Source organism: Polypterus senegalus, chromosome 1 (assembly GCF_016835505.1).
Source record: "Polypterus senegalus isolate Bchr_013 chromosome 1, ASM1683550v1, whole genome shotgun sequence".
Taxonomy (NCBI): Eukaryota; Metazoa; Chordata; class Cladistia; order Polypteriformes; family Polypteridae; genus Polypterus; species Polypterus senegalus.
In genome coordinates this window covers 104,633,710-104,646,332 of record NC_053154.1, presented here as the reverse complement: position 1 = coordinate 104,646,332, position 12,623 = coordinate 104,633,710, and the positions used below count along the sequence as shown (strand labels likewise).

Below are 12,623 nucleotides of genomic sequence, written 5' to 3'. Positions count from 1 at the left end.
AGTTGGAAAAGGTGTTTAGACTTCATGTAGGCAGTCTTTTCTGGTTTTGACCTGCTATAAAGAGTTTGTATCCTGAATGAACTTGAGTTTATCTGTGCAATACATTCCTGAAGTTTGTTTTTATTTTTACTGTAGATTTTGGAACCATTACTTTAACTTTGAAACTCGTGATTTAAAATGTTTTGTTTCCTAAGTTTGGTGTTTGTTTTTGGACACTTACTCAAAATGTACTAGCCCTATTTTTAGGTAAGGCTTACATGCTTAATTTTGGTTTTTTTTTTTTTTTTTTTTTTGCTGAATAGCGTTTTTTTGTTGTTAGCCCAGTCAGGATTCATACTAGTCTGTTTGCTTGCTCTACCAGTCTACATAAACAGTAAGAATAAAATTTGACCAGTGTTTACTAGAATTTAAAATAGTGGAAATGGTCATATTGCATATATTTTATGTTCTAATATCTTCTGAAGGAGGAAGTTTTATCATAAAATAACTGCCCTTTCCGACTGAATAACTAGTTGTGCCACATTCCACTTTAATAATACTACAACTACAAGTTTTGATCAATCTCTCATACCAGTGGAGAGGAATATTGTCTCTCTGTTTTAGTTTATTTTTTATTTTTTGAACATACAGTCTGAGACAACAGGAAGAATGCTGTGATGTCATATACATCAAAACAAAATGCTTCAATTTGTAACAGAGAAGTTATGTTATTTTTGATAATTCTTAGTATATATTTTTTGAGTTCCATATTTGCTAAAGCTACCATTTATTATTTATAAAAATTCACATTTGTGTGTGTAAATGGCAGTTACATCAAGCTAGCAGAGTTATGGTACCTACGGTTTAAGTCTGCAGACAGCTACAAAGGTTGAACAGGTTTTGCCATCTTTCCTCCAGTGGTCTGTCAGATGCTTCATTCTGACAAGCTGATTCTTCCTTTAACAGCTAAATTTCAAAGCTTTGCATTGCTGATGACTGCTTTATCCTCCTGTGTCTTCCAGGATGTCATGCTGACATTGAATCTTAGTAATAAACGAATTTGAGCCTTCAGGGTCAGGGTTATTTTATATAGTCAGTGGGCTACTGGGCAGGACAACTCACTGCCTTCTATCTGCTGTTTGTTTTATTCCCCAAGACTTCAATATTTTAGTTTTTTTCTGTTTTCTATTGCCATTTAGAAGCACAAGACAGATACTCCTATACCTCTTCTTTTATATAATAATTTTTATATATTGAGAACATTTGCACACCAAATATATGTATAACTGAATTAAGTTCATTAAGGACATCCTATGTGAAGGACTTTTAATACACATTGTATCAGGTGTGCACTCCAAAATCACTGTGCACTGTGGTATACACAACAGAACTTAAAAAAGACTCTAAGGAAATGTCCAATTATTATCTATCTATCTATCTTTCTGTCTGTCTGTCTATTTATTAATCTATATATCTATCTATTTATTTGCTTATCTGCAGGATGCTTTGACAGATTTGACTGGTGATGCTGAGAGGCTACCTGTCGAAGGACATCATGGCACCTGGCTTGGACACAAGGTGAGAAATTGAGAAGAGTTCATTGCTAAAAGAGATGCAAAAAAAATGATTGTAGACTGGTGTACCAGCAACCAATGTGGTGAGGATAAGGGAATAAAACCCCGTTAAAGTTATCAAACTTGGATTTAAAGCAAAAATGAAAGTGTTACTAAGCTAAGCCATTAAAGGGACAAGCAACACCTTAAAGATAGTGAACACATTTTCCTTAATTATAATATTTAAGAACAATAAATTCTCTATGTGAACATTTGTGTAGTCTACCTTGCATTTGGCTGATTAGCATAATAATGGTAACCAAATTTTAGTATGAGCCCTAATCACTGCTTACATTTTTTTTTGGTTGCATAGGCATATTTTTAATTTAGAATTAGCTCCAACATTTGGAACTGTGAGAATTCACCAAACAGTATGAATATGGAAATATCATTAGCTTTTATTTTCTTTTTCTTTTGGACAATATCTGATGCTGGGTATGCACTCTTATTAACAGAGTTCCTGTTCCAAGGTTATGAAAGGTAGTTTGATCATAAAGAACCAGGAGAGACCATGAAGAACAGAAAAATAATTTAAAAATTCCACACTAGCAGGCAGTCACTATAATTGACACAACTATTACAAAGCGATACAAGCAGTTTCTTCATAAGTTTTGAAGTGAAAAATGGAATTCTTAAACATTGGGTTTTCACCATTGATATAAAAGCTGAGAGAAATGTAGCATCTAGTGAAAAAAATTCCAGCTTAAGATTGTCTCCTTTTGTAATTTTTATTTATTTTTTAATTTTAAGAAGACCTATATCTTGTGATTGCAGTGCATGCTCCAAAGTTTGTATGCAGCAATGCTGAAGTGAAATGAACATGGTACAATTACTACCTGCAGAATAGCCTTAATTAAGAGGCTAACAAAAATGCTTGTGAGCTTTCTTTTGCCCTTCATGGTGAAGGTAGGTTGAATGTTTCAATTCCAGAAGGGGAAGCAAGTTGAAATGCATTCCTTATGCACACACATGTGTAGTAGGAGCAAGCAAAACACAATAGCGACTGTTTTATTATCAGTTAAATTAGTGTTTATGGCTTGAGGCGAGACATTTTTTCATTGATACCAGACTCAGGAGGAAAATTAATATCATATTTTTGCTGGGCTATGCTTTAATTCCATTGACCTTTTGAAGGTCTGCTGCCAAGAATACATCTTAGTATTGCTTTGCAGTTGCTTTTAAATGTTATACTTTTAGGAGTATGTGGCTCTAATCAGCCAGACACTTGTGATTCCTGAACATTTTTGCATATTTGGCTACTACTGCCTGTTAATGGCCTATTTAGGTGCTTCTTTGGCATTGAAGACATAAGCTGTTCAGTGGCATTTGGACCTTCTTCCACTCTGTGGGATCACAAAACATTTTCATGGTATGAGAGGCAAAGCATGAGAATGAGCTGAATGATCATTTTGTAGTACAATAATGATGGGCTGCTATGAAAAAAATCTAAGATGGCTAAATCGCTGTAAAAATAAATTACCTTTTCGCCATACAAAACAGAAATAGTCTCTGTTAATGTTATCTGATAAAGCTATCTGAAAGGGAATACTCCACCCAAAAAAAATTCTAATATTTTCATGCAAAACTGAGATAAAAAGAATTCTGCTACAAGTCAGTAGTGACTGTTAGACAGCAGCATACAATATCAAAATGTCCATGAAAAAAAATTATTTCTTGTGTTACATAATCCGCATATAAGTTCACCCAAGTCACATGCTCACAGCATCCCAAACACATGCATTTTTACTCACATTTTGTTTTATAAGTCATTGCTGTAAATGTAATCTAATGTGTTCCAATACCAAAAAAGTTGGGATACTATGTCAAATGTAAATAAAACAGAATGCAATGAGTAACAAATCTCAAATTCACATTGTATTCATAATAGAACATAGAAAATATGTCAACTGTTGGAAAGTGAGACATTTTACTATTTCATGAAAAATGTTACCTCATTTTCAATTTGATGGCAGCAACACATCTCAGAAAAGTTTGGACGGGGCAACAAAAGGCTGGAAAAGTAAGTGGTACTAAAAAACAAACAGCTGGAGGAACATTTTGTGACTAATTAGGTTTATTAGCAACAGGTCAATAACATGATTGGGTATAAAAAGAGCATCTTAGAGAGGCAGAGACTCTCAGAAGTAAGTGAAGATGGGCAGAGTCTACAAAAAACCGCATCTACAAATTGTGGAGCAATTTCAGAATAATGTTCCTCGGCGTAAAATTGTGAAGACTTTGAATATCTTATCTACAGTGCATAATATTCAAAAGATTCTGAGAATCTGGAGAAATCTCTGTGCGCAAGGGACAAGGCTGAAAATCAATATTGAATGCCCGTAATGTGTCATGCAAAGAAGAAGCCATATACGAAAATGATCCAGAAATGCCACCATCTTCTCTTGGCCAAAACTTGTTTAAATGGACTGAAGCAAAGTGAAAAACTGTTCTGTGGTCAGAGGAATTGAAATTTGAAATTCTTTTTGGAAAACATGGACACAGCATCCTCCGGACTAAAGAAGAGAGGGACCATCTGGGTTGTTATCACAGCTCACTTCACAAGCCTGCATCTCTTATGGTATGGGGGTGCATTAGTGTGTATGGATTTGGCAGCTTGCACATCTGGAAAGGCACCATCAGTGCTAAAAGGTATATACAGGTTTAGAGCAACATATGCTCCCATCCAGATGACTTGCATATTTCAGCAAGACAATGCTAAACTGCCTACTACAGTCTGGCTTCATAAAAGTAAACTCCAGGTGCTGAATTGGCCTGCCTGCAGTCCAGACCTTTTCAAAAGTTGAAAACATTTGTTGCATCATGAAACAAAAATATGATAAAGAAGACCCAGGTATGTTGAGCAGCTAAAATCCTATATCAGAATTAAATGTGACAACATTTCTCTCCCAAAAGTCCATCAAGTTGTTTCCTCAGTTCCAAGACATTTACAGAGAGTTGCTACACAATGGTAAACAAGGCCATGTTCCAACTTTTTTGAAACGCATTGATGCTATCAAATTCAAAATGACCTTATTCTTTTATTAAAATGGTACATTTTCTTAGTTTAAACATTGGTATGTTTTCCATGTTCTGTTGTGAATAAAATATAGGTTTATGAGATTTGCAAATCATTGCATTCTGTTTTTATTTACATTTTATAGTGTCCCAACTTATTTGGAACTGAGGTTGTAAAAAGGGATGCTCTCAGATGCGAACGAGCATTGGAATTGAAGACCACCACCTCCTTCCCTAACCCCATTCACTGGTTACTAATCCAGCCCAGTAACAACGTATTCATTGGCTAACATTGCATTTCACACAATAGCAACAGTGCTAAATTCACTGAGACATACCCATGCAGTTTCACAGCCTACAACTAAATACCTCTAAGGTACTCCAATTGTGGATATGAATATAAATGTAACAACAGGACGTGGGTGTACAATTCAAATGCTAGTTTGCATCTAAATGTGTTTCATTTTAGTTCACAATAACCTTTTCCTGAAGTGGTTTTCTTTAACAATATTTTAGTAAAAATACTTGTTTGGGACATTGTGAGCGTACAACTGAATTACTTTAAATGGATGTACTTATCTTGTATTAGAAACTTGCCGTCGTTCATGAAAACACGAGATTAATATTTTTCCAGACCATAACTACAAACTGCAAGGAGTAAGTAATATGTAAAAAAAAAAAAAAAATTCTGTGGGGTTAAACCTTTAAATTTTGTGCTAATAAACTAGAATAGGCAACTCTGTAGTGTGTTATGAAAATGGAAACTAGAGGCTACACTAGTAACTAATTCCTTGCTAAACTATTTAAAGAATGTGAAGCATTTTCATGTTAACTCCCTCTACTTTATTTTCTTAATGAAATCTAGCATTATAACACGCTTGATTTGTGTGACCAGACATATTTCCTATATATAGTTTTTACTGCAGGAGATTGAAAATATTTGGATGCCTTGTCTGAATCTGCTTTTGTGTGTTTGGTCTCTATGAAAAGTGCAGTGTAAAATTATGGGTAGCTTGATAGCATTGTGCAAACTAAGTTGCTTGAAACAAAGGCTATTTTCTGAATTGATGTAAATCCATACCATCAAACAATCACTTCATGGACTCAAAAGAAGAAAATTACAGCAGAAGCTGGGAATGCTCTCACAAAGTAAACTTACTGCATATTATAAGAAATAACACAAAATCTAACAAAAAAAGAATACATTAAAATATGCATATCACAACAAAGAAGAATGAGTGTCCATATAGCAAGTTCATTCTCCACAATATCAAACACTGGATCAGGTGCTCCAGTGTGAAACAAGACCACATGTTGGAGATTTCTGAAGATACAAAATTCAAAGAACATCATAGAACATTGCATTTTAAGGTAAATTCAGACAGCCAGACACAGGTGAAGAATAAACAAGTGATCATCATCCTTATTTCAGGAATCCCCTGTCTACACAGAATGGGAGAAATATCTTATGAAAACACCACAGGTGTAGTCAGGTTACAAAACACAAACAATTTACAAGATAATTAGAATATGGTGTTAACCTTCAACCTTGAACTAAACATGCTAGTTCACAAATAGTACCAGGCTGCTGTTCTGCTTCATAAAAACAAAAATACTGGAAACTATTAGGTGGCAATAGCAAAAACATATAGCAAATGTAAATATTTTTATACAAAGTTAGTTAATTTATCTCATTATACAAAGTTAGTTAATTTATCTCATGCAATACATTACTGAATTGCAAAGACAGCCCCTAACATAGTATTCTTTAAATCGGACAATTTTAATAGAGTGGAAACTATTTTAATGGAACTTTTCGTATGTTACTTTTATACTCAAATATTCTGAGCCTAACGTGCTACACTTGTTTCATGTAATAAAGTTGACATAGACAAAATAGCAATAGACTCCTCCATTTGTGCCACAATCTAGCAATCATAAAATTTGGTCTGATCATTCCTCCAAAGTTACAAGGAATATATTTAGAAATTGGTAATATTTTATTCAGTTTACTTAAAATGGAAATTAGTAATGTTCTCAATATTTTAAGTTTTTCAGCTAATTTATACACATGCATGTAGTCAAATGTTCCATGACTTTTTTTCCTAGGGTATGGTGCTGTCTGCAGAGTACATTAAGAAGAAACTTGACCAGGAGATGATCCTCTCACAAGCCTTTGGCAGAGACCTGGTAATTTAAACTTCTGCTGTCCTTCCTTCTACTTTAAAAGATTTTCTGCAGCAAGCCTAAAGTTCATATACATTTTTAACCAGAGGTTACAGTATCTGTGAGTTTAGGTTTCTGTGCTGGCTAATACCAAACGTGGGTCTTGGGAAGCAAACACTGGACTGAAAATTCGTTCTCTGCGGGGCTTTTCCATTCGCATACCAAAGTTCACTTGTGTGAGTCATTAGAGTTATTTTAGAATCAACATTATATATTACCTTGATGTCTATGGGATGTGTGAAGAAATCAAGAGTTCCTAGAGAAAAGTCATGTGAACACAGACTGACTGCAAATTCAACATAATTAATACCTGTGCCAAGATTTATAATAAGGACTTCCAAACTGCGAAACAACATCACTAACCATTATAGAATTTGTTCCTATACACAGGGCAACTGTTTTTACTATATTTACTATACATTGTTTGCATTTCATTAAAGGCTTCATTAGGACAGTTTTGTTTAAATATTCATTTTGCAGTGCACATTAATACTGCACATTAATTCGCAGTCACAGCAACTGTCTCTTTAAGGAAAAGAAAGCATTTGCTCCCAGAGTTTTCTGTGACAGACTTAATCTGTTCTATATTTTATCTGGATTTTTTCTGATGGGATTTACTTGAAGGTTTAGTCTTTTGAGAGAGATTCTATTTTTTGGTTGCAGAGTGCATAAATTTAGGGCAAGATCTGCTTTTTGCAGCAATTACTCTGTTATCTTACCATCTCTTTTTGTCCTTCACTGGTCAGTTTGCCCATCCATGACTTCTCTATATTATTTTTTTGTCTCTATAATTTTTCCTTTCTAGTATTTATTTTCTTATGTGCCGGCAGTATGTCATATTCACTTATTTCTCTAGTGATGACCTGTTTTTGTCATTTTCCTCTGTCCCTGGTGCATTGCTTTTTGTGCACATTGTATTTCTGGCACACCTGTAGTAAACATGGTGTTATACTGTGTAAGCTATTATGGATACACACCTGTATTATCTCTTACTCTTTTCGTTTTTTGTCAGTTCTCATTAGAACAGACTTGTTCAGTCCACATGATGTGCATACATAGTGACAAAGGTCTGAGAAATAAACAATTAAAGGGTAACATTACATTTTTTATATCAAAATAAACAGGCATTGACAACATGTCATTTTTTGTTTTGTTGGCATTCTTTAACTGTCCCATATAGCCTTACATTTAGTAGGATGTTATCCTTCTACCTGATTCCCTAAATTGTGAATTGAATGATATTATAAATGAGTGAGATTTGTGTTTTAAGATGTATCCTACTATGGTCACCTTGTATTTTTACAATGCAGAGGGAAATGCTTCATTATGAAGCATAGACCAATACACCACTCTTGTTTGGATGGTCAGCTTTTTAAGTGTCAACAACCCACACTTGTTCTCTAAGCATATATTTTTTCAGAATTCAGACAGGAAAGATTTTTATTTTGGCTTTGTAGAATATTCTACCTAAATCTAGAAGCTGCTTTATTTTTTTAATGTTTTAAATAGACATAATTTATAGTTTGGAATACAATAACATAAATCCACTATGCAGGCATGGTTTAGAGATGCAGTGTTGAGTGCTCATGTAATGCTGCTATGGTGTCTAGGTTCTGCAGTCTGACTTAGTCTGTGTTTATTCATCTAGTTTTTCTCTGGGCATTCTGGTTTCTTCCCACACGTCCTGATACTGCCAAGATATTCTATAAATCCCTATAACATTTTGATGGGAAAAGTTGGTTAACAAAATTGTTAAATGTATTTTGCTTACTTTCCAGTCATAGAAGGCTTGATCATTTGAAACGGATCAGAGATAAAGGTGATTTTCAGAGAAAGACTTGAACAGAAAATATCACTATATGCAGATGATATGGTACTGTATATATCAGACTGACAAAATTCTGTGCTAGCAGTCCTAAAACCATTAGCAGATTTTCAAAAGACATCTGGTCTTCAAATCAATTTGAATAAAAGCTTGCTTTCTCCAGTGAATTCTCTAGCACGTAATATCGGATGGGACATCTTCCCATTTATTTTAGTAGATCAGTTTAAATATCTAGAGGTAAATATTAAAAGTAAATATAAAGCTCTTTTTCAAAAAACGTTTGCTGCCTGCATGGAAAAAATTTAAACAGACATGACTACAGTAGGTGGTCTACCCTCCACCTTACATTAGCAGGGAGAATCAACATTGTTAAGATGACCATCCTTGCCAAGCTGCTCTTCCTATCTCAAAACATTCCCATACACATTATCAAATCATTTTTTAAGAAATTAGACTCAATAATAAATTCATTTATTTGGAATTCGTAGCATCCATGCATCCAAAGGGAGACTCTGCAATGACTTAAAGCAGAAGAGGGCATGGCACTACCCAACTTTCAGTTTTATTACTGGGTGACAAATATACAAGTTATAAAGACTTGGACATCAACACAAATTGATGAATATCCATAAGCCTGGTCTGCAATAGACATAAAATCTTGTAGTACTTCTTTATATTCCCTGCTCTATGCCCCAGTTAATGCAAGCTACCGTCATTACACTAAAAATCCAATTACCCTTCATTCTCTCAGAACATGGAACCCTTAAAACTAAAAGATTTTATCTGTTGCACCTCTACATAACAACCACTTGTTTCCACCCCCTCAAACATACAGTATACACTATTCAATGTCTAGAAAATGTCCAGGATTAAAACACTTGGATACTTGTACATAGTTAATATCTTTGCATCCTGCAAACAATTACACTTCAAATACAACTTCTTATCAACACATTTCCTCCACTACTTTCAAGCTGGAAACTAGCATCTCTACAATTTATAAAAATATTTTAAAGTCTCTTTCTTTCAAAGACCCCAGAGTACATTGGGGAAAGGATCTGTCACGCAATATTTCAGAAAAGGAGTGGAAGGCAGCCATGCACAGAATACACTCGAGCTCTATATATGCAAAACATTTAGCCATTCAACTTAAAATTGTTTATCAAGCACATTTATCTTGTTTTAAATTCTCCAAAATATTTCCAGGGCAAGATTCAACCTGTGAATGTTGCAGTCTAGTTACAGCCTCACTGGGCCACGTGTTCTGGGTGTGCACCAAATGAACAGTATTTTGGACAAAAATCGTTGCATGCCTATCAGACAGCCTTGGTGTTACAATCACTCCTAAACCCTTAACAGCATTTTTTGGTATACTCCCAGACGGCCTTAAAGTGGAGATGTAAAACTGTAATTTTCTTTACTACACTTCTAGCACATAGACTTATCTTGCTCAACTGGAAGAATCTCACCCGACCATTCTTAATTCAGTGGGTAACCAATGCTCTATACTACATAGAGGATCTGTACAAAACTTTTTAGAAATATGGTGGGATCTAATCAATAATATTTTAGAATAAGCTTCCGTTTTGGGGAAAAGGATACCCCTCTTTTCTTGCTCCTTTCATAGATTAGCTTCAGTTGCTGACTCCTTTGTCTTTCTCTTGGGTGGGGGTCGAATTTTTCTTTGATTTGTTAAATTTGTCTTGACTGTATGGAATATTATCTGTTTCTAATTAAAATCAGTACAAGAACAAGATTTGATTTTTTCATCAAGTGTACCAAATGCTTTTCTGAGTGCATCAGGGAGCCTCTCAATAAACTATTCTTCATATAGCTGCATTGATGCAGAGCAGTTATGTATCAGAATTTTCAATAACAGACAAGGCTTTATGCAGCAAACAACATTTTTATGTCCAGATTTCTTTAGTTGCAGATCAATTCATTCAGTGTTGATATATATGAATTTCAAAACAAGCTGACTCAGTGGCAATTCTGGGGAAATGTTCTGTTTATGTTTTTTTTTTTAATCAATGTATATGTGTGTTCTTTTCAGTCAACATGTGGCAATATAAAACTAAGAAAAAGCACACGGTCAAAATTGCTCATTTGTTTTAATTAAATTGTAGTGGCAGATTTTTGGTAGGGGAGTAATTGTATCCTGGGAAGGTACTACCGAATTTCAGCCAGGTTGGCAGCAATGCTTTAAGGTTCACAGAAATGTTTTCTTTTTGTAAGTTTTTGATTTGGAGACTTATTTATTCCTTTTTCATTTTCATTTCCCTCTCCTTATTTTATTTAATGAGTATCACAATAGGGTTGTCTGTGTGTACTCCAGTTTTTGTCCCTTTGTTTTAAAGATAAGAATGCCAGGTTACAGCAATTTCCAACTCTATTTTTTTCTGCTTTAAGAAAGTATAGATGTGTGTTGTGGTGTACCCTGGACAGGTGTCTTTTCCAGAGCCATTTCCATCTCCTTTTTAATACTGCCAGACTCACCATGCCCCAAAAGTTGGATAAAGCAGGTTTATAAAATACATTGATAAATGGACTATGGCAAGGCTTTGCTTTAGAATAATTAAGCTCACTTTCTTTGTTTCCCACTCTTTTTTCATTGATGAGGTTCGGGGTACAAAGCATTATGGACTGATTGTAGTGGGGCATTCGCTGGGAGCTGGGACTGCTGCCATCTTGTCTTTTCTTCTCCGGCCCTTCTATCCATCCCTCCATTGTTATGCTTATTCACCACCAGGTGGCCTGCTCAGGTGAGAACTACATAATAAATATACAAATCTTTTTCTTTTCAAGTGAAAAACAGTTTAAGCAAAAGTAAATACAACTATAGTAATGAAAGCAGCAAGACAGTTAAACATAGCAGGATTACAGAAGTGCATGACCTATAATTATAACACATTTGATTTATAAAAATATATGTAATTTATTTTAAAATAAGTAAAATATGCAATTTTATTTGAATCTGTTTACATATTAATTTATACATAAATTATATTCCTGTGTCTGTGCAAACCCTACAAACTGTATGGAACAGTAAATCTACAAAGAGAGATAACTTTATAAATAAACTCAATGCTTTTAATGAGGTTAATTAAGTCTTAAAATTTGGCCAGGAGTCAAAGATTTTGGCATTTTTATAAAAGGTAAAAGTGATAGTTAACATTACTCACAACTGCAGTTGTAACCCACTGGGTAGCTGCTTTGAGCAGCTATTAAAGCTAATCCTCCGACTAGGACGTTGGTTATCTATAGGTGCTTGGTTCTTGACGCTGATCCTCAGATTAGCTGGGAACCACCCAGTCTTACTGAGAATGCACAGGTGGTGAACCAGCTGAGGGTAGGGAAGGCTGCAGGGATCGGTGGTATCTGGGGTGAACTTCTCCAGGCAGGTGGTAAGGCTGTCCTCTTGGCATTGCAAATATCTTTGCTTCCATTTGGAAGACAGGCAGAGACATTTTGGAAAACAGGACTTATCGTGCCTATCTGGAAAGGGAAGGGTGATCACCTGGATTGCGGCAACTACAGAGAAATAACACTGCTCTCTGTGCCAGGTAAAGTCCTTGCTAGGGTCATCCTCAATAGGATCCATGATCACTTGCTCACCTACCAGTGACCGGAACAGTTTGGTTTTATGCCTAAGAAGTCTACCATTGACCACATCCTGGCACTGAGGGTTCTAATGGAGCGCAAATGTGAATATCGGCAGAATTTCTTTACAGCCTTTGTCGATTTTCGTGAAGTGTTCAACTTAGTTGATCAAGCTTCCCTGTGGGACATCCTGAGACTTCGCGTGATCCCCTCAAGGTTGCTGGGTATCATGGCAAGCCTGTGTACTGGTACTGTGAGTGGTGTGCAGAGTGGAGGCAGAACCTTTGTTTTTCCTAGTTGATTCTGTGGTTCGTCAGAGGTAAGTTCTTGGTCCTACTCTGTTCAGTGCTTTCATGGACTGAGTG

The 12,623-nt window shown here is 35.3% G+C and overlaps 1 protein-coding gene across 2 annotated transcripts in view; it reads left to right on the top strand.

Moving 5' to 3' along the window:
- dagla (diacylglycerol lipase, alpha) overlaps positions 1-12,623 on the top strand; it is a 326,959-nt gene that overhangs the window by 261,182 nt on the left and 53,154 nt on the right. For both annotated transcript variants that reach the window (XM_039755392.1, XM_039755401.1), the window contains 3 exons: positions 1,480-1,557; positions 6,717-6,797; positions 11,278-11,420. In XM_039755392.1, coding sequence (XP_039611326.1) covers positions 1,480-1,557; positions 6,717-6,797; positions 11,278-11,420 — 302 coding nt within the window. The remainder of the gene's footprint in view (positions 1-1,479; positions 1,558-6,716; positions 6,798-11,277; positions 11,421-12,623) is intronic.